The sequence below is a fragment of the Embiotoca jacksoni genome, unplaced genomic scaffold, assembly GCF_022577435.1.
Source record: "Embiotoca jacksoni isolate LCO1_2020_lvr unplaced genomic scaffold, fEmbJac1.0.p SCAF_14, whole genome shotgun sequence".
Taxonomy (NCBI): Eukaryota; Metazoa; Chordata; class Actinopteri; family Embiotocidae; genus Embiotoca; species Embiotoca jacksoni.
In genome coordinates, this window is record NW_027185274.1 from 14,556,476 (window position 1) to 14,581,829 (window position 25,354).

Genomic DNA, 25,354 nt, shown 5'->3' on the forward strand with positions numbered 1-25,354 from the left:
TAACTAATGTTATTCTTACATAAGACCGTGAATATTACTGTAAGACTATAGCCAATAAAATTCAAATCTAACAAAAGAAAATAATGTGCAGCAACTTTGAGGATCTGTTAACTGTTGCAGTAATTAAACAAAATTCACTGGTCCTGCTTCTTGAACTCAATATTTTCCAGTTTTCTTGTTGCCTGAACACAGTGAATGGTCAGACAAAACAAACCTGGGACAAGAGTTGTTTTTTGTTTTTTTTTGGAAAAATGTTTATTCTTTAGGTTAAAGGAATAAGTAATCACAGAATAATCAGTTATTTTAATCAATAATGAAATTACACATTTATCAAACAGTAAGACAGAGCAAAATTAGTGTAACCACTGCAAGCTGTAATATTAAAATGCTGCCTACACTGTATTGCATCAGTAATAATAATAATAAGTAATCCAGTAATATAACAATCTAAGAGGGACATTCTATTTTATTTGGGACTGAAAGTAGCAGCGTTTTTTTTTTATTAACGTGAAAAATGCTGGCTGATAGTTATTTTCTTGGAAGATTCTGTGAATAGATGTTTCCCGTAAAAAAAAAAAAAAAAAAAAAAAAAAACACATGGTATTACAATTTCCCCAAACCCTTGTTTTTCTATTCATTAAAAAGCCCAAAACTGAACAATAATCTGTTCAAGAACACATATCAGACAAAGAAAATAAGAAAATCCTCACAACCAACAGTACATATTTGTCACTTTTCACTTTTCTTTCTTTACGTTTTGTTACTGAAACTAGTGCACCTATGTCAAATTATTCGACGTAATATTGAGCAATAAAATAGATAGCTTACTTAAACTCCAGCTTAACTTGGATTCATTTTCCACATTAGTCAGACGTTGATATTGTTTCATATTATTACCATGGAACAAGCTTTATCCAACTAACGTGCCGAGAAGAAAACTGGTGCTTTGTAACAAAAGGATGTAAAGGGTGTAGCCTAATTGTCTTAATAATACTGGAACACAAACCAGAGGGTTGGTGGTTTGTGATAAAGGGGCGTGACGGCTGGTGGATTGGAGGCGCATTCACGGTTTGGTCGAGGATGGGAGAGAGCGCAGCGCTGCAGTGGGAGGGAGAGAGGAGGAGGAACTAGTGGTGGAAAAAAAAAAAGTTAAAGTGAAAATGGCTTCCTTGTCTTTGGATTCTGCAGAACAGTCTGAGAACAGCGCAGATGAGCCAACGGCTAAGGACGCCAAAGAAGAGAAAGATCCGATCCAACTTTCGGAACAATTACTACAAAGTTTCCAAAAGTCGGCTCTGAGTTTTTCCACTGACCAAGTATCATGTCTGTGCGAGGCCCTTCTGCAGGCGGGCAATGTGGATCGCCTGTGGAGATTTCTATCCACCATACCTCCTTCGTCCGAGCTGCTACGTGGCAACGAGACTTTGCTGAAGGCCCAGGCACTGGTGGCTTTCCACCGGGACGAATTCAAGGAGCTGTACGCCATCCTGGAGAGCCACGACTTTCACCCGTCTAACCATGGGTTCCTGCAGGACCTGTACCTCAAAGCCCGCTACAAGGAGGCGGAGAGGTCCCGGGGCCGCAGCCTGGGCGCAGTGGACAAGTACCGGCTCAGGAAGAAGTTCCCCCTGCCCAAAACCATCTGGGACGGAGAGGAGACCGTGTACTGCTTCAAGGAAAAGTCCCGCAACGCCCTGAAAGAGTGCTACAAGAGCAACAGGTACCCCACTCCGGACGAGAAGAAAAACCTGGCCAAACTCACCGGGCTGTCCCTCACACAGGTCAGCAACTGGTTCAAGAACCGCAGGCAGAGGGACAGGACCCCGTCCGGGACCCACAGCAAAAGGCAAGACCAGCAACACTGGAAACACACTTCACTTATCCAGCTGGCCGTGAGCCCTCAGCTCGGTGGACACAAGTCACGATAGGCGACAGCTGCTTTGAGCTTTCCTTTGTTTGTCTGCTTCTTACTTTCTGTCGTTTTTATAACAAGGGTCAGTCAGTAAAGTACCAGACGGAGGCTTGATGGTAAACACAGCCCACCGGCCTGTATCCGGGTAATACAGGGTTACCTCCAAAAACTGCACACATTTTACTTTAAAGTAACAAACACACACACACACACACACACATAAAAAAAGGCTCAAATTCAGAAGGTGGACAGGAGCTGACTTTTGACAGCAGTGAAGCCACACACGTCGGAGACCAGGAGCATGTTGCTTTGTTGTGAAACGTGAGATCCGGGCGCCCACCGGGCTCAAGTTTCCTGAAACCCTGCATGAAGGCCTGCAGAGCCGAGGGTGGATGAAGGCTGGCGCAGAAAACTTTCACTGGGAGGGGAGAGTTTTACAGAAACTCCTTCACCAAGCAGGGGGAGCCCGATAGGGAAGAGATAAGAGAGACTTGTCTATTCAGACTTGAGGGGTCGTGGTGGTCTGGCAGACAGTCTGGATGGTCAACCATACTTTGACTCATTAACCAAATGCAGATCCTAAAAACAGTTTCTAGGAATCTCATCAGACTGGACTTCCTGTCTGCACTGAGGTGTACTGCAGTGTGTGCTTTGTTATGTAGACAGAGGATGAGAGAGATTAAGAATAATTCAAAATGGTAAACCACAGAAAATGTAGTCAACGGAAAGTAGGTAAAACTGGAAGGAAGCTCTTATCCTTTACCCAATTTACACGGTAACTCATTTGCACAGTGAGGGTAACTCCCTGATCTCCAGCGTGTCACCTGGCCACTTGTTGCCTATATTTTCCTTTTTTTTGTAACAATACTATGATAAATGATTTGTTTTTTTTAAATAAGTGCGGTCTCTATTAATGGAGATTATTATGAAACTTACATACAAATCTAGAGTCAAACCAGTTACTTAGTATTGTTCAAACAGGCTTCATCACATTAGTTGACTGGTTTAATTCGCAGCTAATGCTAAACATTATGTGAGTAAATGTGCCTGAATCAGCAATTTCTCATCTGCAGTTCCCTGACAGAGATTACAAAGCCACCCTAACATAGTACACCATATAACAGTAATAAAAGAGTATAAAACTACATTTACCACCGAATACATTTAGCCAGACCACCTGAGTATCATATCAGTTGAAATGAGGATCTCTGGACTGTTACAATATTGTTTACTTTTGCCTACAAACATTTTAAGAACCTCTTGTGAGTCAAATCTTTGTACTGCAGCATAATATGCTAAAATAAGTTCACCTCAATGATAAAAAAAAGAAAGAAGTGGTTGAAATGGTGATGGAAACACCAAGAGGCATCATCAACTAAATTAAAATAAACCGCAGGCTGAACGGAGATATCTGTTTATGATATTTAATAGACAAACGATTATTAGAGAAAACAGGGCAGATGAATTGATAATGAAAATAATCTGTAGCTGCAGCACTACTTTGACAAAAAGCTACTTCTTAAATCAAAGTGCAGGGATATGTCAGATTTTTGGGGGAAATTTGCTCCATTGTGCAAAGTTCAAAATATTTGTATTGTGCAGACTTGCACTTAATTTACTTCATGGCAAAAGCTGAAACTATTTAAATAATTAGTAGATCAAATATCACCAACTAATATCACAATCAGAATAGCTTGTGTGTGTGTCTGTGTTCTTTTATTTGACTCATTTATTTCTCCTCCACTTCAGCGAGTCTGACGGGAACCACAGCACTGAGGACGAGGCGAGTGCGATGGACGACACCCTGGACAAACCGGAGGAGGTTGCTGGCTCCACGGCCTCCATCATCTCGGTCTCGGCAATCCCCTGTAGCACAGGAGGCCAGCTCATCCTCAACGGGTCCAGTGGCTTCCTCACAGCCTCTCAGCCATTATTACTCAATGGAAACTCCCTGATCTCCAGTACTGGTGCTGGTGTCATAATCAACGGGCTAAGCTTGGGTGATTGCCAGACAGTCACACTGAGTCCTGTTGCAACCAACTCTTCTTTAATACTGAATGGGGCTCAGGTACTAACCAAACCTGGTATCAGCGTGCAGCAGGCGCAGACAGCAGTTTCTGTGGCAGAGCATGAAGTTTCCGGCATGGAGGCCAAGCCGAGCAGTCTACCAGCAGTTGTTTTACGCACTAACAGCGCACCAGTCTCGCTCCCTCCATCCATCATTTCTCTGCCTCTGCAGTCCAAGTCAGAAAGTGACAATGCAATGGATTTCATCGGCGTCCCGGAATCAGAGAGCCAGACAGTATCGTCCTCTTCTTCGTCTTTATCGCCCTCCTCACCAACTCTGTCCTCCCCAACCAGTCTCCATTCACTAGTCTTAACACAAAACTCCCAACGCCAAGAGTCCCTCTCCCTCCCAGCCTCTATGTCGTCCGCAGGCATGGTTATCTCCAGTTCTGCCATGTCTCAGCAAGGGGAGTATGTTGTCTGTGCCACTGCTGGCTCCCAGTTAATCCCTTCAGGCTCTGTGGTTTCCTCCAGCAACTCCACCCCTCAGGTCTTCTCTCTGCCCCAGGTCGTGCCTTCCATCCAGGGTATACCAGTATCCCATCTGGTCCAGCACACTTCAGGAGCCCCGGTGTCCCAGTGCCCTCAGCTGGTCCCAGTGTCCCCCCTCACTTCGTCAGCACCTCAGTTTCAAAGCACCCAGACTCTGAACACAGGCAGCAGACTGGCTCTACAGCAGCCGGATGCATCGACACATATGTCTGAATGTGCCACAACCATAGTTTCCATCTCGCAGCTTAACAGCAATCAGCTCCCGCAGCAAGTGATGCACCAGTTGGGGGAGCAAACCACAAACTCTACACCCAGCAAGGTCCAGGTCCCGCAGGTTATTTCAATCTCCTCCCCAACGCAAGTAGTCCCCGTCCCCCAGGCCAAAGTTAGCACACCAGCGCAGTTAGTCCCGCTCTCCATGCCCCAGCTGGTCCCAGTCTCCTCCATCCAAACGTCCTCCACCATTTCTTTCCCACAAGTGGTACCTGCCAGTTCTTCTCTCTCCATCCCCTCTGCTGGAGTGCCCTTACAGATCCTGACTTCAGCTCCTGCAGCTGGAGGGGTCCCACAGGGTCCTCTCAGGATAAACCAGCTGAGGCCCATTCAGAGTGCAGGTCCCCCAACCAGCGTGGCCCCCGCAATGCAGCTCCTAAACTCTGGGATCATTCAGCTTCCCTCTGCTACTCCAGGTACAGTGAAGTCACGAGATCTTTGTAAATTGTAATGATCAGTGAACTGACAGAAAATTATTTGAAAACTGTTTTGATAATTCAATTAATTAAATGTAATTTCAGGAAGAAAAAAAAAAAAATCTGTTTCCAGCTTCCCAAATGTGATGATTTTATGTTTTTCTTTTCATACATGACATTGAACTGAAAGTATTTGGGAATAGGTTAGAATTTTTTTTTTTATAAGTGAACTTGAGTTGGAAGTTATGCAAATAGTATCAAAAGAGATCCAATATTATCAGACTGAAATTTAAAACAATGTTTTTCATTGTGAATTAATCTGGTGATCATTTTCTCAATAAATTAATGAGTTATTTGGTCAAAAAAGAGAAAACAATGACATTAATTTGTTTCAGTTGGAACATATTGACATGAACATTTGTCGGTTGCATTTATTAATAGAATAATAGCTATTTTTCTACAACGTTGTAAGATGACAGAAGAAACAGTGCTGTAACAAACTGAAAAAAATGGGTTCTTTACCAACCCAATATTATCAAAACCAAATTTTTCCTCACAGCAGATGTTTAATGTGTAAAACACATCATTACCAGTATCGGTCTTTAAATTAGTTTGCCGTATCCAAGTCTGAGTAGTAAAGAGATGTACTGGTGCTGATAATGATCTCATCTCCTGTGTTGAATGCTGTCAGCTCATTATTTGTTGTTCACCACCGTAGGGAACCTCGTCCTCGGTGGAAGCCCCTACCTGAGTGTCCAGCAAGGCAAGCTGATTCTGACCATCCCAGCAGGCATCCAGCTCACCAGCCTGCCCCTGAAACCGGTCCCCGACGCTCCCCCCATCTCTGTGAATGGAGCGAGTCCTGTTCTCAACCCCTCCACCCCTCCTGTAGCCTCCCAGCCTTCAGCCACCTCAGGCTCACACTCCGGCGCCCTCACATCATCTCCCCTGAACTTCATCAGCTCCTCTCCGCCGTACTGTGGCCAAGACGCTGTCATGGCAACCAGCCAGACCCCCGCCGTCCCCTCCCCTCACACCTTGGACCATTCGGCCACCCCCACAACACTGAACACTCTCACTCCGGAGAGCATGCTCACCCTCAGCCCCATGTACAGTGGAGTGACACCCAACATCCAACTGTCCCAGCCGGTGTGGAGCCCAGTGCCCCTCTCCACTTCAGCCGGTCTGACGCTGTTTGATGTCCGTGGCAAGGGGGACCTACCTGTAGACCCGGCTTTGTTAGGCCTGCCTGGAGGAGAGTCGCTGCTTCTGGGAAGTCCCTCTCCGGAGCATGATGTGGAAGCCAGCTCGCCACTGGGGAATCCAGACGAGATGGACGGGGACTCCAAGATCCTTACTCAGCTCCAGTCTGTCCCTGTGGACGATGAGCTGGGCTTGTAGCGGGTTTACCGTGTGGCTTGGCCACTGTACGTCTCTAAAAACAAAAGCAATGAAACATACACTAGACTTTGCTGTTTGTTTGTTTTTAAATGAACTGAAACATTTCAATCAACCCTCTTAAGACCTACATGTCTTTTGCAGCATGGTAATGTTCTGACATGTGCAAAAAGGGTGCTCTCTCAGCCGGGCCTGATACCATCATCCTCCTAGCTGCCACTTTTCATACAAGTCCTCTGCAGCTCTTTTTCATATAGGTCATATAGCAGGGTTGTATGGGAAATCCACCTGCTGGTTTGATATCACATTCATATAGGTGATATAGCAGGGCTGCATCTCAGAGATGTTCACTAAAAACTGTACGTGCCTTACTTTTTCTTATTTTTTTTTATTTTTTTTTATCAGATCCAGACAGAAGGAATAACATGGATTAGTCTACTTGCAGGTCCTGGTGTTAAAACAGTTTGTATTATACAAGCGATTTGGCTTTGCCTGTTCTCTCAGCTCCTCTTCGCAGGTTTGTGGATTACAGACCAAACTCCGCTGTACTATGTCTTGGTTTTTGTTGGCAGATGAAGCTGTGGATCCACCACATGAGGATACACCGGACTATCTGGCAAAGAGGACAAATCTTAAAATAGTTTTCTGCCTGTGCAGAACCCAAGATGTTCAGGAGTTTGGTTTTCTCTTTCTTGCTTTCAGCCTTAATATATTATTCTACAAACACTTCAGGAATGTAGTGAAGATCATATTCTTCAGACAGAAGTTGTGTAGGTTTTTTTGTTTTTTTTACGGGGAACTATTACTATTATTATATGATAGCTTGGAGAGCTACGCAGCAGTATTTTATTACTACAAGTTACTGAAGTTTGGGTTGAAACATGCAGCCTTCCTGCATTTTATTAGTAAACTGTTGTTAATGCTGCCCTTGGCTGGTAGAATTATAGGACAGGGAATAAAAGGGTTGATGAAAGGGTTTGTACTCTATGCAATGCATGTTTTTTTTTTTTATAGGACACTATGGCTGGGGCAAAAAGCCAGTACACTTGGGAGATGAAAAGAAGCTTTGAAATGCTGAGCTTGGAAATGAAGCATGGCAGTCCAGTACACTAATACATTTGCTGTGATCTTACTTTTTTTCTTGTAAAATGCATCCAAATTCTCAATACGTTGATACTGATAAGTGCCTTATTTTAAAGCTTACAAGTTTGATGTTTTTGAATTTTTTTGTTTTGTTTTTTGTTTTGTTTTGTTTTGTATTATTGCTATGTAACCAACCAAATCTCTTGATTCACTTCATAAGAACTGTTTTTTGAATACCCACATGTTTGTATCGGTTTGATCGTCAATGAAACACCATGTGACACTTTTGGTTGCATGGTCATAGGTCGAGCTCGTTTTTCTTTTTTTTTTGGTATATTTTGCACATTTCATCATCACAATGTTTACGCTGCGCTGCCATGTTGTTATGCCAGTGGTTGGACTCAGTCAGCTCTCTCTTAAATAGACCCAAAGAGGTCAATCAGGAAACAGGACACAGATTTATCTGTGAAATCTGTTGCAAACTGATGGAACAACTTGTGAACCTAAAATCCGATGAGCGTTCTGCTGTCATAACACAGGTAGCGGTCAAACCTTTGGCCAATTATGGTACACAAAAATACACTTCAGTGTCGCATCTAGTTACAATGGCCTGTGTGTGTGTGTATTTTTTTTTTACTTATTGTTTGTTCTGTTTTGTGTACATTTAATCTATTTAAAGCATGTATCAATCAGTTTGTAGTTTTAACTGAAAAAAAAAGTGTCCTTGTGGAAAAAAAACCAAATCGGAAATGATATTCATTTTCACCTGGAAGGTCACGTTGTAGTGCCGCCTGAGTTTTTACCCTCCGAGACTACAGGTATTCAATCCATTCTGAGGTCTTTAATACTACATTTTGAAATCGGTCAGCTCCCCTGTTAATACATTTTAAGGACGTTTTTTTTCCCAGTGACCTTTTTTGTAGATTATTGAACGGCTTGCACAAATAAATTTTAGCCTGAATTTTGCTGAACATTTAAATTAGTTATGGGTAAAGGGAAATGTGTCCATGCGAGTGGCTCGGGTATATTTGCCATTTCTTTGCCTGCCAAAGTCTGTTGACATTGAAGCCTCTGAGGGCTTATGCACACTTGTACCCCTGCATTTGTTTGTAGCCTGGGATACATTTATACTCTCCCACCTGACACATAACGTATATGACTCCAGATTTAACCAAATATGTTTGTATGTTGATCGACTTTTGTAATAGTTTTTAAAGGGATCATTTGTGTCTGTCATTCAACGTTCTTGTCCTCTCATTTTTTGTATTCAAATGCATTTTATTTTTTATATTACATGATATTGTAATAAACAACATTTACAAAAAAAAAGACTTGATGTGAGTGTCCTCCTGCATCACATTTCTGAAATGAATGATTGTACAGCAGTAAAACTAATCATCTGAGGATTTTGCTTCTAATTTGCTAAGAAAATTTGATTCAAATACATTGTCCATGCGCTTTGAAACCAACATGCGCTTTCACTGGGTACATATTCATAAAATAGGAGAGGTCTGATATTTGTATAAAGGGTGTGCGCGTGTGTTTGTAGAAGAGATAAAGGGATGTATGGCGTGTTATTCTAACTCCGATGGTCTCAGGTTACCTGGGCATGATGATGAGTAATGCTAAAACACACAGGCTCATTGACTTTGTTCATCACAAACAAGCCGTGACGCTCCACAGAGGCTTCAGCCGTCAAGAGAAGTTGTTCCAGGATATTTCCACAGTTTAGTTCAACTTGCGTCTCAGGACTCCTTGGGTGTCCATCCTGCTCCCACAACGATGACCTTCACAGCAGAGCAGGTCATTTGTGTGTGTGAGGTCCTTCTGCAGAGCGGTCGCATCGATCATCTCGTCGGCTTCCTTCGCACTCTTCCTCCTCTTTCCTCCTCCGTGTGCTCTGGGGAGCTGGAGAGCGTGCTGAAAGCTAAAGCCGCAGTGGCCTTTCACCAGGGGCGCTTCTCAGACCTCTACACTCTGCTGGAGGGATTCCCCTTCTCCCCGCGCAGCCACCCGCTCCTGCAGCAACTCTGGCTCCGAGCCCACTACATGGAGGCCGAGGGGCAGAGGGGCCGGCCCCTGGGAGCTGTGGGGAAGTATCGTGTGAGGAGAAGGTTTCCTCTCCCTCACACCATCTGGGATGGAGAGGAGACCAGCTACTGCTTCAAGGTAAGCAGCTGGTATGTAACTAAAGTGTTAGCTTTGAGTACATTTATTCAAGTACTGTACTTACTCTTATTATAATTTTAATAATAGTTGTACTTTACGTGAGTCTTTTAGGCTACTTTTAATAGAATATGAAATATACTTTTTACTCCATTCATATGACATCTTTCCATGTAATTAGTTATTTTGCATGTCCAGGGTTCCTTTAAAAAGATGATCATTTGATGTACATTAACATATTGAAAAGTAGTAGCAGTATGAAATATACTCCAGCTGTGAGCCAGCAACTGTAACATGCTAATATTAGTAAGCTTTATCAAATTAAATTATCTTAAGTAGGCCTATACCTTTACTGATCTGTCTTTTAATGAGGACTTTTTCACCCCTGGCAAAAGGGACCCAATCTACATTATTCATAGGGATTCAAAAAGTTGAATAGCAACATCTAAATAATTTACATAAAGGTACTTTTACAAAAGGCTTTTAGTTTTTAGTGATAGCACTAGTTCACTAGACCTGACTTTGCACATCCTGTCTGAACATCAGCTATAGGCTCTCGGAGTTTGAGGAGAGCTGAGAGACGTGTTGGTGTCGTAATAACGTTCAGATTTGCCTCCATTTAATCTACAAACAGGAGAAATCTCGGACTCTACTCAGGGAGTGGTACCATCATAATCCTTATCCTTCGACCCGGGAGAAGCGGGAGCTGGCGGCAGCCACCGGCCTCACGACCACGCAGGTCAGCAACTGGTTCAAGAACCGCCGGCAGAGGGACCGGACCACCGACGTGATCGGGTCAGTGACGGGGCAGCAGGTCGCTCTAAGGGGCTCCATTGTGTATTAATCATTTAACGCCACCCATGGCAACGAGGTTATTTTACAGAAATATTGACGAGAAAGTGATGAAGTTGCTCGTTGCTCAAGACTCACCGTAACCTCAGGAAGCGAATGAAAACACGGTGATCTAACTAACAAGTTCAGCATCGCCATAAATTTTATGTTTTGCACTGTCTGATTTAAATGATTTATACATATTTTAGGTTAGAAAAGGTTTAGGAAATACACAAAAATGTACAGCAATGAGTATTTTAGTTGAGTAACACTTCATCAATAATCTTTGGTTGTCCAGGCATTGCTCCAGGCATTTGATAGTTGAGGACAAGGGGATTAGCAGGAATATCAAATTGTTTCTAGTTTTACAGCCACATAATCTTTTACAAGAGTCAAAACGTTCTAGTTTTAACCCTTTTTACAACATAGCATGTAAAAAACAACGGAAAGTTGTGATTTCTTATTCCAACCAGGTTGCATGGGAGGGGTTTGTTGGGGGTGTCTCTATAAAGTGCCTTGAGAAAACCTATACGGTCAATGGAGAAGACATATGTTAGGATTTGGGGCTACATATCCTAAATAAAATTCTGTTGCATGCATTCAATGTATGATGACAGCACTGTCCTGTGGTTAAATTAGGACACGCGACTTGATTAAATCCTGTTTATCGCCTGCATTTTTCTGAAGATCCTCATCTCCTTCCCTCAGTTTTCAAACATCCGACTGCGTAGGACCTTCAGAAGAAGCCTTCCCTTACTCCGACAATGACCTTTCACCTCCTGGCAGCCCTCATCCACAATACCGTCGCTCTCCACCTCCACCCCTCTTCCATCCACCGCCTCTTCCACGTCACATGTCTGGAGGCCATTCAAACGTGTAATTTGTCACTTGATTGATCATCCTGCTCCTTCTTTTAATGTGTTTTCTGGTGTCAGTAAAGTTTATTACCAAAACATGACTCCGAAGACACAGTACCATGACTTAAACATACACAGGACAACATACAAGACAGACATTAAAGGCAAAATTTGCCACTTTTGATGTGGCTGCCCAATCCATGTTGAAGATGAATGTAATCAATTGAAGCAGTAAATTCCTCATTGTGTCCTATGCTAATCGAGGAAGCAGCGTTTTCCTGCTCACATGTACCAGGATGCATTGAGCATCGGCCCCTCCTAAATCCTTCAGTTCTCTTTGCCAAGTTTCTCCTCTTGTAGCGCAGACTGAAAAGAAAACGACAAGCAGCAGGACGATTTTGTTTGCAGAGAGCAAAAGACAGGAAAGAAGGTGGTTTTCCATCAAGAAGCTACTAGCCGTGCTCATGTATTTTAACATTATCAACTACGGTAAACACAAACGACTTGTTGCCGTGTAACGACACGCCAGTCCACAGTCGGGTGACAGAGACACTCTGTCGTCTTGGTCCTGATGCTTTTAACCGTCTCTTCCAGTTAATCCTCAGTATCCTGAAGGTCTCCAGCGCCTCTGTCCAAGTTAGGAGTAAAACATTCATGCAAAGTACCACACACACACACACACACACACGCCTCTCTCGGTTGCTGTTGGGGTCAACATCCAACAGAAAATGCCCATGAAGAATTCATTGCAGCAGAACGATTCAGCTTCTGTTGGCATCGGAGATCAATTTGAGCAAAAGCACCACCAGTCGCCGTTTGCTCTCAGCAGCTCAATTTCTGGACGGTCCCCAGCATCCATATCCTCTTTCACTGCTGCTGCAGCCGCAGCGCCGACCTCTCTGCTGCACTTCTTCTTCGGCTCAGGTCAGCTAAAATGCTGTCAAATGTATCCTCGTGCATAACATCCTCTGCACTCATATTATGGGATTCGCTGTTGGAAACGTCTTTTTATTATGGAGCAGCTCTTTGGTGACCCAGACAGCTCAAATCAGCCTGCAGTGCTTCCAGCCACCAACTACGACACCGTAGACGTGAAATGACGGAGCTGGTGCCAGAAGAACAACAGCTGTCTCACAGGGAGTTTTTCGATTGACTACATTTCCTATTAATACCGACTGGACATGTACATAAAAAGGGGCAAATATGGCTCCATTTAATATCAGTTCACAGATGTGCTGTAAAGTCCCGCAGTGCATCTCCACACAGTATTCACACACGGAAACAAGACATTTATGACAATCAGGGTTTTAGACTTGCTGAAGGGACAATGTTGGTAAAATGTTCAATGTGCTACATCCAGAACTGATCCAGTAACGGCACGCTTCAGTGTTTCTCACGTCCCAAAAATGTCTTCAAACTCGCGCTAAGCTAACTTCATGGCAGACTTGACAACATCTTGAACGAGGCGTGAAAGAACATCTGTTGGACTTTTACTCCGATAACATCATCGCGATGTTAGTTAGTTTAGCACTTAGTAACAGCCGAGGCCGAAAGGATCCTCACTGATGTGAAGGGAAAGTCAGGGGAAACGATTGAGATAAAAACTAGCAGTCGTTCACCATCGTCACCGTCTGAACCGTGTTCACAGCATCTCCATCATACCGGGGTAAATAAACAATAAAGGCTGATAAGGTGCTTTTTTTTTTTTTCCACCACAATAAAGAAAAAAACATGAATTTAGAGCGTTTTTCAGTTCACAGACACATTTCCAAGCTGCTCACTCATACGCCGTAAAATAACATCTTAATCAAGACTTTTCTTCTAGTGCCATTTGGACAAGCCGGTCCGACTCGTCCATGTCAGCAAACCAAGGACAGTCCAGCAGCAACTAGTCTTTGGTAAAGTTCAGCTGGCGTTCCAGTTCAGGTCGGTTCATTTCACCAGGGTCATTTCTCATCAGCTCATCAGGACCTTCACCACAGATCAGTGTTTGTGTTTGATGTTCAGAAGCCCAGGTATTCTGCCAGAAACACAGCCATGATCTTAGTCAGGTTCTCTACAGTCGGACGGTGCATGTTCTCCTCGGTGTCGTCTAGTGTGTGCCAGAACTGCGGGAAGGGAGTGGCGATGACATGAAGGACAGACACGCCTGTACAGGGAAGATGAAGGTAGTGATGACAGTCAGCATGTGATATATACTGACAACAGATCAGTCCCCCCGGCAGGGTGTTTTTCTGACATCCACAATGCTAAGATTTCTTTTCCCTGAAACTTCGTTGCAGTTCGCAGAACTTTAAATACATTTTTTGCAGGAAAATTGCAGGAAAAGTGAAAGTCGAGAAGAGAATGGTCATATTGTTCGCTTCTACCTAATAAAAAAGGTCAAACGTAATCACTTCTTATGATAATGAGAATAGTGCTCATATCAGAAATATTTTCGTTTGGTTTTTCTTTGTTGATGTTTTCTTCTTCTACTTCTTAAAAGTACCATGGGGGCTCAAAGTAAAGAAAAATCCAGTCATTAAAGTGACGTAGCTTTACAGAACAGGCAGTCTGTGACTAACATAGAAATCATTGTCTAAAAATAAGTGATTCAACCGTTTTTTTCAATAATATTAACGCAACACACACTGTGTGCACAAAAACAAAGTGAAGTCTCTTACTAGGTGGATAAAACTCATGTAAATCTAAAGCCTAATTCTCATCATAAGACCACGTTTTCCTGTAACTTTTCCCAATCATTCACAACACGGGTTGCCCACTAACCATCGGGTTGGGGGTTCAATCCCCTGTGCACTTGCCGAAGTGTTTTTGGGCAAGACACTGAACCCCAAGTTGCTCCAGATGGCAGGTGAGCACCATCACTGATGTGGGAATGAGTGAGTGAGTGGTTGATTGGGAGGAAAACTGTAAAGCGCTTTGACACAACTATGTAATAAAGCTATATAAGTGCAAACAATTTATCACATCCTGTTTTGTCCTTTTTGTCAGTCAACCGGTTTGTGTTTTGTTTTGATGATGAGAGATGTTGAAGAGCCTTGCTGATTGTAAATGAGCAGTTATTTTTGTTGATAAAGCGAGTTTTGTTCGTAGCGGCTGACTTTGCATTAATTATCGTTAATGCAAGATTGGCGTTTACTGGAGGGACTTCTACAAATGACACACATTGTCACGCTGATATGTTAGACTGTATTATATTGCAGGTGCCTTTTTCCCTTTTGCTTAAAGGTTTAAGGTGTAGTTTGGAAGTGACTCTTCCGCTCCGGACATCAATGGGGAATTTATTCCACAACTGTTGCACTGGGACAGAGAAGAGGCACGACTAAGAGCGCCATCACATGGTCCTCTGAGAGATGGCAGGGCAATGGTTGTAAGTGTAGGGTTTAAACGTGGCTTGATAGGAGGGAGCGGTTCCCTGTAGGCCAGCACCAGAGACTTGAACTGAAGGGGAGCTACCGAAGGGAAGCGAGTGTAGTGAACGAAGGTTAAACGCCGGGTGTGAAACAGCATTGTGGACGATCTGCAGAGGGAACAGACGGAGGAGGTTTCTCTTGTTCAGGCAGGAGATGAGCACCTGAGCTGCCTCCTTGGACCTTCTGACGTTGTGCAGGCGGATCCTACAGGAGGCGGCTGATCACATGTCTTTGTCGTCACTCACCTTTGTGAAGGAAGGGGATGTGGTCGTCCTGCACGGGCCCAAGGTACACATCCTTCCGGAAATAGGTCTGCTCTGAGGGGTGAGACGTCAGGAGTCCCTGTCGATGGAGTCTCTTCTCTGACAACGAGGGGAGACGGCAGATGTTGGGCATATAACCGGGAGGGATGGAAATATTCAGGAGAGCGTAACGGGCAACGCTTACCTGCAGCAATCAGGCGGTCAAACCAGCGTGCCGTGTTATCAAAGTGATTGGCAATCAGTGGATCAGGACCACCGAGCAGGTCCAGCAGAACAAACAGGTCCTGGAGAGAGAAGTTAAAGTCAGGAGCTGGAATTAAATATCACATTATGAGTTTCTTTTTAATCATAAAACATTACATTGCTGACATGCAGATGTTAGATTTGTGTTGTTGATTCAATTTTGAATTCAGATCTATATTACAGTGTATGTCAGTAAGAGGATCAGTCCACATGAGAGACCTGCTGTTGTTCAGTTGTTAAGGCAGTCTGCTCATACATAATTCAGAGTGCGTCTGGATCAGGATGCGAGGACGACTTCAGAGGACGTGCGTTTCTGTTTCCTCACCACAGCCTGCAGCATGGTGGCGTGTGAGGAGGCTGCAGGGTGAGGTGTGTTAGCCATGCGCTCGGCCAGGTGACGAGAGCCGTAGAGCGAGTCCGTCGCGGTCCATTCTTCGAACGACTCCTCCCCGTCAAAAAACACCAGCTGAAGAGATACTGGAAGTTTCTAAGAGGAAACAGGAAGAAAGTAGAGGTAATGAAATTAAAACGCACTTTACATGAAGCACCAACCGAGGTTTCTCTTTCTGCAGTGTTGCCGCAGCGTGTGTGCGTGTGTGTGTGTGTGTGAGAGAGAGCGAGAGAGTGTGTGTCTTCCTACAGTAACTACATAAATCACAGCCTCTGGAGAGATAGGGCTGTACACAGATGACTGCTGCACTCAAAGCGGGAGGCTCGAGTCAGCATTTTCTGTCCGATACTGCAGCCTCAGAGGCAGAGGGATGAAAGGAGCGTGTAAGAAAAAAATAAAAAGGAGAAGAAGCTCTCGTCAGCATCTCAGACATTTACTCTTCAGCACAGGAAAAATGCAGCAAAGTGCCAAATAAAGAGGAACCAAGTCTGCTCCAGTAGTTGTTACTACACGCGTGGAACAAAAACACAACACATACCTGCTGTTTGAATGTTCTGAGCTGAGCATCCAGAGAAGTGGCGAGCTCCAGGATCATAGCACAGGGCACCGCGGAGTCACTGGCCCCAAGAAACACCCTCTCTGGGGCCCGGGGGTCTGGAGGCAGGACTTTGGAGTCGTAGTGGCAGGCCAGGAGCAGCCTCCGAGGGGCTGACGGGTCCAGAGTGGCAAGGATGTTGGTGAAGGCGACCTGGCCACGAGGGGTTGGAGCCTGGAAGGAGTCCAGGTCTATGGACCAGCCAGCAGACAGCGAGGACAGGGTGGAGGCGATGTGCTGGAGCAGAGCAGAGGGATAAAGATGAGGAGACAATGGGCGAAAAAAAAAAAAGAAGGAGGAGGAAAATATAAATATTTACACCTGCTGTACAGCCAGGCTGCCTTGTGTCCCCGGGAGCCTCTCTATTAGGATGGGTCGCAGATGAGTCTCCCACAGGCGGGTGCCGTCCACCTGAGAGGCCAGACGGCGGAGCTGAGCTGGAGAGCACTTACTGGGTTTGTGGGACAACTGCAGGAGAGCAGAGATCGGGGATGAAGGAGGGAAAAAAAAAAAAAAAAAAAAATATCCTGTGATCAGAAAAGCAGGCAGAAAAGTGTAAAAGCAGCACAGAGGTGGTCCAGATGTTTGTGGTACAGAGGAAGAGGTTTTGTGTTTAAGGTCTTAAAATCCTCTCTGATCCATAGTCTTCACATATTAAATTACATTACATTTCATTTAGCTGACGCTTTTATCCAAAGCGACTTACAATAAGTGCATTTCAACCATGAGGGTACAAATTCAGAACAACAACAATTAAGAAAGAACAATTTTCTTCAAGAAAGCCAAACTTCAAAGTGCTACAAGTAAGTGCCATTTTAAGTGCTACTAAAGTGCTACCTATTCAAGGTAAAGTCAGAAGAGGTGTGTTTTTAGTTTGCGTCGGAAGATATACAGACTTTCTGCTGTCCTAATGTCATTGGGGAGCTCATGCCACCATTTAGGAGCCAGGACAGCAAACAGTCGGGATTTTGTAGTGTTTAGCTCGCAGTGAGGGAGCGACCAGCCGACTGGCAGATGCAGAGTGGAGTGAACGGGCTGGGGTGTACATACAGTGGTGTGAAAAAGTGTTTGCCCCCTTCCTGATTTCTCATTTTTTTGCATGTCTGTCACACTTAAATGTTTCAGATCATCAAAAATTTAAATATTAGTCAAAGATAACACAAGTAAACACAAAATGCAGTTTTTAAATGAAGGTTTTTATTATTAAGGGAGAAAAAAAATCCAAACCCACATGGCCCTGTGTGAAAAAGTGTTTGCCCCCTAAACCTAATAACTGGTTGGGCCACCCTTAGCAGCAACAACTGCAATCAAGCGTTTGCGATAACTTGCAATGAGTCTTTTACAGCTGTGGAGGAATTTTAGCCGACTCATCTTTACAGAGTTGTTGTAATTCAGCCACATTGGAGGATTTTCCAGCACCAACCTCCTTTTTAAGGTCATGCCACAGCATCTCAATAGGATTCAGGTCAGGACTTTGACTAGGCCACTCCGAAGTCTTCATTTTGTTTTTCTTCAGCCATTCAGAGGTGGACTTGCTGGTGTGTTTTGGGTCATTGTCCCGCTGCAGAACCCAAGTTGGCTTCAGCTTGAGGTCACGAACAGATGGCCGGACATTCTCCTTCAGGATTTTTTGGTAGACAGTAGAATTCATGGTTCCATTTATCACAGCAAGTCTTCCAGGTCCTGAAGCAGCAAAACAGCCCCAGACCATCACACTACCACCACCATATTTTACTGTTGGTATGTTCTTTTTCTGAAATGCGGTGTTACTTTTACGCCAGATGTAACGGGACACACACCTTCCAAAAAGTTCAACTTTTGTCTCGTCAGTCCACAGAGTATTTTCCCAAAAGTCTTGGGGATCATCAAGATGTTTTCTGGCAAAAATGAGACGAGCCTTAATGTTGTTTTTGCTCAGCGGTGTTTTTGGTCTTGGAACTCTGCCATGCAGGCCATTTTTGCCCAGTCTCTTTCTTATGGTGGAGTCATGAACACTGACTTTTACTGAGGCAAGTGAGGCCTGCAGTTCTTTGGATGTTGTCTTGGGGTCTTTTGTGACCTCTCAGATGAGTCGTCGCTGCTCTCTTGGGGTAATTTTGGTCGGCCGGCCCAGGGGAAGGTTCACCGCTGTTCCATGTTTTCTCCATTTGTGGATAATGGCTCTCACTGTGGTTCTCTGGAGTCCCAAAGCTTTAGAAATGGCTTTATAACCTTTTCCAGACTGACAGATCTCAATTACTTTCTTTCTCATTTGTTCCTGAATTTCTTTGGATCTCGGTATGATGTCTATCTTTTGAGGATCTTTTGGTCGACTTCACTTTGTCAGGCAGGTCCTATTTAAATGATTTCTTGATTGAGTATAGGTGTGGCAGTAATCAGGTCTGGGTGTGGCTAGAGAAATTGAACTCAGGTGTGATAAACCACAGTTAAGTTATGTTTTAACAGGAGGGGGCAAACACTTTTTCACACAGGGCCATGTGGGTTTGGATTTGTTTTTTCTCCCTTAATAATAAAAACCTTCATTTAAAAACTGCATTTTGTGTTTACTTGTGTTATCTTTGACAAATATTTAAATTTGTTTGATGATCTGAAACATTTAAGTGTGACAGACATGCAAAAAAAAATTGGAAATCAAGAAGGGGGCAAACACTTTTTCACACCACTGTATATTTAGCCTTTATTTTCCAAATACTGTCATTCTGCTTCTATATAATACAACTCATGTCTAAACGTACAACACGTGTTTGTCTGCGTGTGGCGCAGGTTTTCTCCAATACAGTTTATGTTGTTGAGGTTTTTCTTGTCTGAAGTGAGGAAGACCTACTTAGAACTGAAACAATTATTGCAACTGTGTTGATACTCGATTAACCATTTCAGCAGTTTCAACCGAATCATGAAGATGAAAACTTGATGCTTTTGTTTCTAACTCATGATAGTACATTGAATATCTTTGGGTTTTGGACTGTTGCTATGATAAAATAAGCTTCAATGTGTGTAGGAAACTGTAATGTCCTCTATTTTCTCTGCAGGAGCCGTGTTCATCTGTTCCGATTGTCACCCCATATTCAGGGAAATTGTTGATTTTCTTTCTAATTTTGAGCAGCATAAAGAAAACTGGCTCAATCAATCAATAATATCCATAACAAGGGTGAATAAAAGTTGCGATGTGATCGGTGGCACACCTGGACAACTCCAGTGACTGTAATGACTGTAGTCACTTATCTGCTCTCTGATGGAGCCATTATTAATCAAATAAACTTTAATATAATTATAAACAGACATTCACTGAGACTAAAGTCACACCACAATAAAACAAATAATGTTTCATCTGGGAGGAACCAAATGGATCTTGTCCTTAAAGATAAAGATAAAGCAGAACCATCTCGGGTCTAAAATAAAATACTCCGACTTACTGCAGAATGTACTGCAGGTATGTAAAGTACTCGTTGTGTCATATGACTGCTTAGTTTCAAATCATATGATTGGATTATTACAGATGGTTGCATGTGCTGAATCTTAGGTTGTAGCTGGTTTATACACAGCTGGCTACTTTAATATCCAGCAATGCTTCATATTTTATAAACCAATCATAAAGTGAAAGATTTGAGCTCCAAAGTAAACATCTGTCAATGAACTGCAGTGGCGTGACGAGCACGATATTATACGGGAAGTAACAGAAAATAGAAATACAAGCATCTCCATATGGTGTATTTAGTGAATAATCCTGCACGACGTTCCGGGTACAAATACACGATTTCAGGGATAAAAATCAGTCCCACGGTTGCATAAAGTTTAAGGTGTTCATGTCCCTGCTCCTCTTACCCGGTCTTTGGTCAGATCTGCGGCCGGCACGCGGCTCCCGTGCGTCCCGGCGGTGTCGTTGGACAGGTAGACTCCCAGCACCACCGCCAGCACCAGAGCACCGAGGAGGCAGAGCAGCAGCACCCGGGCCCGGGGCATCCGTACCCGGTCACAGCCGGGGAAGGAGCCGCCGCCGTTGCTCTGCTGCAGCAGAGGCTTGTACCGCCGACCGGACCTGGACATGTCTGCTGTCCCCTAACAGCTACGTGTCCCAGCTGAGAGCGATCCTCACAGGAAGTCGAGGAGGACCCGACAGAAACAGGGACAGCTTACATTCAGACCCGCCTGCGGTCCCGTGTCAACACGAAGAGCCATCGTCAGCGCTTCAAAGTCCGTCTGAGGCGGTCTCGGTCCTCGAAGTGGCTCCCGCAGCCCTGTTGTGAGGAGACATGGCGGATTTTAGGAGCCGCTTTGATGAAGTCGATCCGGAATAAATTATAATATAAACAGACACCGATTCATCCTGTCGTTCATTTCCTCACCGCAGTGACAAACTTATTTGAACTACTAACAGCGACCAAGAGATGAAAACTAACACAACGTGATCTTATTGCAAACTTCTCTCGGCTCTCCTGGTGCAGGAGTCGAAATAAAAAATTAAATAAAAAGGATCAATTTAACGCCCCTTCATGACGGAACACTTCCGTACTCTCTAATTAAATCGTGACGTTACTTCTTTTAGGTTTTAAAGGTGGTTGGAAAAAAAAGAAATCAGCTGAGTGGTGCGTTAGCGCCCCCTACCGAGCAGGAGAGGAACAACAGCAACTGAGATTAAACACTTCGATGCAAAAAAACACTACAAATAACTGTGTATTTATGTGATGGGATGTGTTGTTGGATGTTTAAATATCATGCTGTCTTTTGTTTGAGTTTTGTTGTTTTTATACTGTTGATCTGCTTTTACATAATTGTGCTACAAACAAATTCCACCCGCTTATCTTTGTAGTTTGCTCTTGTGGATTCACCTGCTGCTAAATATGACCTAAATATCATCGATCCCACTGTCAGTACTTCTCCTTGCAGGTCAGCATAGAGTTTATGAGAGGCTTTTCTGGGTGCTGGAAGATACATTATATGTAGACGGACAATTATACAAAAGCAGCTGAAGGGAAGAATTAATAATGCCGAAGAAAATTTGCAAAAAGCCTCTCTAAAGAGATAAATCTTTTAGATTGGATTAAAAAAAAAATGCTCAGTGGCTATAAGCAGGTCCACCAATTTTTGTTTTAGTCCTGGGAACATAGGCTGTAATAGACCTCAGCGGTCTGCAGGGTTTACATAACTTGGGTTTCAGAGAATCAATGCTTGTAGCAAATATAAAACTTTACATCATCATTTTCTTGGAAAACATCCATGATTATAAATATAATCAGTCCAGTACATAAACCAGAGTACAAACCAGATGGGCTCAATTTACTGTGGTTGTGCTTTTCTATTATTATATTCTATTCTATTTGCTTTTCTATTATTCTATTCTATTATTTTATTCTATTATTTCTATTATTATCTTATTGCTTCTGTATGCTGCTGTAGCGAAAAAAAATGTCCCCTCGGGGATTAATAAAGTAAATACCTACCTACCTACCTACCTACCTAAAAAGACAACAAGCATTTCTATATATAAGTGTATAAATATATTTGATTTAGGTTAGGTTAGGTAGTTACTTTATTAATCCCCGAGGGGAAATTTTGTTCACTACAGCAGCATACAGGAAGCAATAAGATAATAATAGAATAATAGAAAAGCAATTTGATGGTTTATCTGAGTTTATTTGTAACAAATTCACGTTATAATAATGTGTAAGAACATAAAGTGGAGGCCTTCCTCCTCCTCCTGCTGCTGTGCTGGATCAGTGTCAAGTCTATCCTGCAGAACAAAACAAGGAGAGAAGCGTTACGTCACCTACTTTCTCCTTCGCGCCAGATTTGAAAACCGGAAATGGAAGTGGGCCTTGTACTCTGCTGTGATTGGGTCTCAAACACGGCGCCCCACCCCCCCGCTTGTTCTCTCGCTGCTGATTGGCCAAGAAAGCCCGTCTGTCTCTTCTCTTCCTGGTTACGTCTTCCGTACAAATACGGCGTTAGCGGGATTTCGGGGACTCGTTCGCGCTTCTCTGCCCGACTTTTGACAAGCAGGACGTTGTGCTCAAGCCGCAGCTTCTTTTTTTTTTTTTGGTACCGGCGGGGAGGTTCAACTTGTTGCAGGAGAGCGGCTTGTTTTCTCGGGGGAGACGAGCTCACATCACACTTTTGCCAAACATGCACGTGATCAAGCGAGGTGAGCGTTTTGTTGTTGTGACCGGATCAAGCTGCCAGTCAAGGCCTCGAGTTAGCTGCAGTCGGGCGGATACCTCCAGTGGTCCCGACCCGCTGCCTCCGTCTGACTCCTTATTTCGCAACTTTTAATTTTTTTTTTTTAAATATTTTTAGAAAGATCAGTTTAGTCCGGCAGGCTTAATGTCGACGGTTCAATGTAGTTGTCGGTGTTTATGGACTCAGCTTCGAGTCTCTTTGTCACAGATGGCGCCAAAAAAAAACAAAAAAAAACCCTGTTCATGTAGTAACGTGTCTGAAGAAGGAACTGGATGACACGGACAAAAAATAAATAAATCATAAAATGATTAATAATGAATAAATCCCTGATATGGATATTTAAAAAAAAACAAAAAAACCATTCATCGGTAATGGATGTTTTAAAGTAAAAATGATAGAACAGTTTAGAGGAGCCTCCGAAACGAGGCATTTTCATAATATTACAATGGCCACAATCCAAGACGTGAACTAGTCTCATTTCTTGGCACCGTGAAACACTTGAAGCTTCGTCCGGCCGACATAAAACTAACAAAGTAATGAGCACAGCAGAAATCTGCTGTTAAAAAGTAGGTCGGTATGTGAAGGGCAGAAAATGGCTGTTGATTAAAAAAAAAAAAAAAAAGTGTTTCCCCAAAGTGCAACCAAAAAAAAAAATGTCTTGTTTTTTTTCCTTATCAAAAGATATTAATTTCATAATTCTGGAAGATTAAAGTAAACGGACAGTGTTGATATTTTAAGAGGCTGGAAACTGGAAAATTATTAAAACACTTTTCTTTTTTTTTGGTTCACTAGTTGGTGAAGCTCCGCCTTAATTCTCAAAGTATAGTTGACAATAAGCCCTGCACTATTATATTATATTATATTATATTATATTATATTATGTATACAAATACAAAGTATATATACAAAAGCCAAGATGTTTTTTTTATTTTATTTTAAGTCACTTTTAAATCATTGGAGGGGTTGTACGTGGTACTACTGGTCATTTCTAAATACTTTTTTTTTTTAACGCCGTTAACTCCTTTAAGAACACAATGACTTCCGATAAATGATAGTTAAAAGCAAAACTGTGTAAAATGGTTTGTGTTTTTTCCATTAGATGTCAAAAGTCACTTAAATGACACCAAAAGTAAAAAAAAGTCTCATTTCCAGACTTCAAAGGAATCTGGAGACCGACTGATGCAGAAATGTTTCTTCAACTTCAGATGACCAACTGCGGACAAAATTACCAACAAAAGTGAACATGTTTAACTCGCCAACAAACCTCGATATCGTTTAGTAGAATTGATGATGACATTTTTGAGCTCGGTCGACTTTAATAAAATGAAAAAGTTACTTCAGCATTAGATTACAGCGAGTTGGGCGTCACTGGCCTTTTTTTTTTTAATTTAAACTAATGCCGACGAGTGATAATATCAACGAATTAGTTGAATGTTGCTCGTGACTTCAGTCACCGAGACGTGTGGGTTTTCTATTATTTTTCAGATGGCCGCCAAGAGCGCGTCATGTTCGATAAAATCACCTCTCGCATCCAGAAGCTTTGCTACGGCCTGAACTCCGACTTCGTGGATCCGGCCCAGATCACGATGAAGGTGATCCAGGGCCTGTACAGCGGCGTCACCACCGTGGAGCTCGACACGCTGGCGGCGGAGATCGCCGCCACCCTCACCACCAAACACCCCGACTACGCCATCCTCGCCGCTCGGATCGCCGTCTCCAACCTGCACAAGGAGACCAAGAAAGTGTTCAGCGAGGTGATGGAGGACCTGTACAACTACGTCAACCCTCATAACAAACGCCACTCCCCCATGGTCTCCAAGGAGACGCTCGACGTCGTCCTGGAGAACAAGGACCGCCTCAACTCGGCCATCATCTTCGACAGGGATTTCTCCTACAACTTCTTTGGCTTCAAGACCCTGGAGCGCTCGTACCTGCTGAAGATCGACGGCAAAGTGGCCGAGCGGCCGCAGCACATGCTCATGAGGGTGTCCGTGGGAATCCACAGCACGGACATCGACGCCGCCATCGAGACCTACAACCTGCTGTCGGAGCGGTGGTTCACCCACGCCTCGCCGACCCTCTTCAACGCCGGCACCAACAGGCCGCAGCTGTCCAGCTGCTTCCTGCTCGCCATGAAGGACGACAGCATCGAAGGCATTTACGACACGCTGAAGCAGTGCGCCCTCATCTCCAAGTCGGCCGGAGGAATCGGCGTGGCGGTCAGCTGCATCAGGTCGACGGGGAGCTACATCGCCGGCACCAACGGCAACTCCAACGGGCTCGTGCCCATGCTGAGGGTCTACAACAACACGGCGCGTTACGTCGACCAGGGGGGCAACAAGCGACCCGGGGCCTTCGCCATGTACCTGGAGCCGTGGCACTTCGACGTGTTCGACTTCCTGGAGCTGAAGAAGAACACGGGGAAGGAGGAGCAGAGAGCCAGAGACCTCTTCTACGGCCTGTGGATCCCCGACCTTTTCATGAAGAGGGTGGAGAGCAACCAAGACTGGTCCCTGATGTGTCCCGACGAGTGTCCCGGGCTGAACGAGTGCTGGGGGGAGGAGTTCGAGAAGCTCTACGCCAAATACGAGAAGGAGGGGCGGGTCAAGCGCGTGGTGAAGGCTCAGCAGGTGTGGCACGCCATCATCGAGTCGCAGACGGAAACGGGCACGCCGTACATGCTGTACAAGGACGCCTGCAACAGGAAGAGCAACCAGCAGAATCTGGGCACCATCAAGTGCAGCAACCTGTGCACGGAAATCGTCGAGTACACCAGCGAC

The 25,354-nt window shown here is 44.0% G+C and overlaps 4 protein-coding genes across 5 annotated transcripts in view; 3 read left to right on the plus strand and 1 right to left on the minus strand.

The window, feature by feature from the left end:
* Positions 1 to 1,074: 1,074 nt before the first annotated feature.
* six5 (SIX homeobox 5) lies at positions 1,075 to 8,956 on the plus strand. The gene is made up of 3 exons (XM_069148156.1): positions 1,075 to 1,846; positions 3,662 to 5,160; positions 5,879 to 8,956. The coding sequence occupies exons 1-3, from the start codon at positions 1,161 to 1,163 to the stop codon at positions 6,559 to 6,561; spliced, it is 2,868 nt and encodes a 955-aa protein (XP_069004257.1). The 5' UTR covers positions 1,075 to 1,160; the 3' UTR covers positions 6,562 to 8,956.
* A 390-nt stretch (positions 8,957 to 9,346) lies between these two features.
* six9 (SIX homeobox 9) lies at positions 9,347 to 11,691 on the plus strand. Its single transcript, XM_069148155.1, has 3 exons — positions 9,347 to 9,810; positions 10,442 to 10,602; positions 11,347 to 11,691. The coding sequence occupies exons 1-3, from the start codon at positions 9,424 to 9,426 to the stop codon at positions 11,516 to 11,518; spliced, it is 720 nt and encodes a 239-aa protein (XP_069004256.1). The 5' UTR covers positions 9,347 to 9,423; the 3' UTR covers positions 11,519 to 11,691.
* A 796-nt stretch (positions 11,692 to 12,487) lies between these two features.
* On the minus strand, positions 12,488 to 20,892 carry qpctla (glutaminyl-peptide cyclotransferase-like a). 2 transcript variants are annotated; one of them, XM_069148154.1, is made up of 8 exons: positions 20,744 to 20,892; positions 20,223 to 20,635; positions 16,722 to 16,868; positions 16,344 to 16,637; positions 15,740 to 15,901; positions 15,356 to 15,455; positions 15,154 to 15,270; positions 12,488 to 13,644 (listed from the first exon to the last, which is right to left on the minus strand). In XM_069148154.1, exons 2-8 carry the CDS (start codon positions 20,442 to 20,444, stop codon positions 13,499 to 13,501), a joined length of 1,188 nt encoding a protein of 395 aa, XP_069004255.1. In that variant the 5' UTR covers positions 20,445 to 20,635; positions 20,744 to 20,892; the 3' UTR covers positions 12,488 to 13,498. The 2 variants fall into 2 exon arrangements, with proteins under 2 accessions (XP_069004255.1, XP_069004254.1); XM_069148153.1 differs by having other exon boundaries at positions 20,223 to 20,892.
* A 1,460-nt stretch (positions 20,893 to 22,352) lies between these two features.
* The window catches only part of LOC138197375 (ribonucleoside-diphosphate reductase large subunit), a 4,895-nt gene continuing 1,893 nt past the window's right edge, over positions 22,353 to 25,354 (plus strand). The window contains exons 1-2 of the mRNA XM_069148158.1: positions 22,353 to 22,539; positions 24,060 to 25,354. The exon at positions 24,060 to 25,354 is cut by the window's right edge and continues 687 nt beyond it. Coding sequence (XP_069004259.1) covers positions 22,521 to 22,539; positions 24,060 to 25,354 — 1,314 coding nt within the window. The 5' untranslated portion in view covers positions 22,353 to 22,520. The remainder of the gene's footprint in view (positions 22,540 to 24,059) is intronic.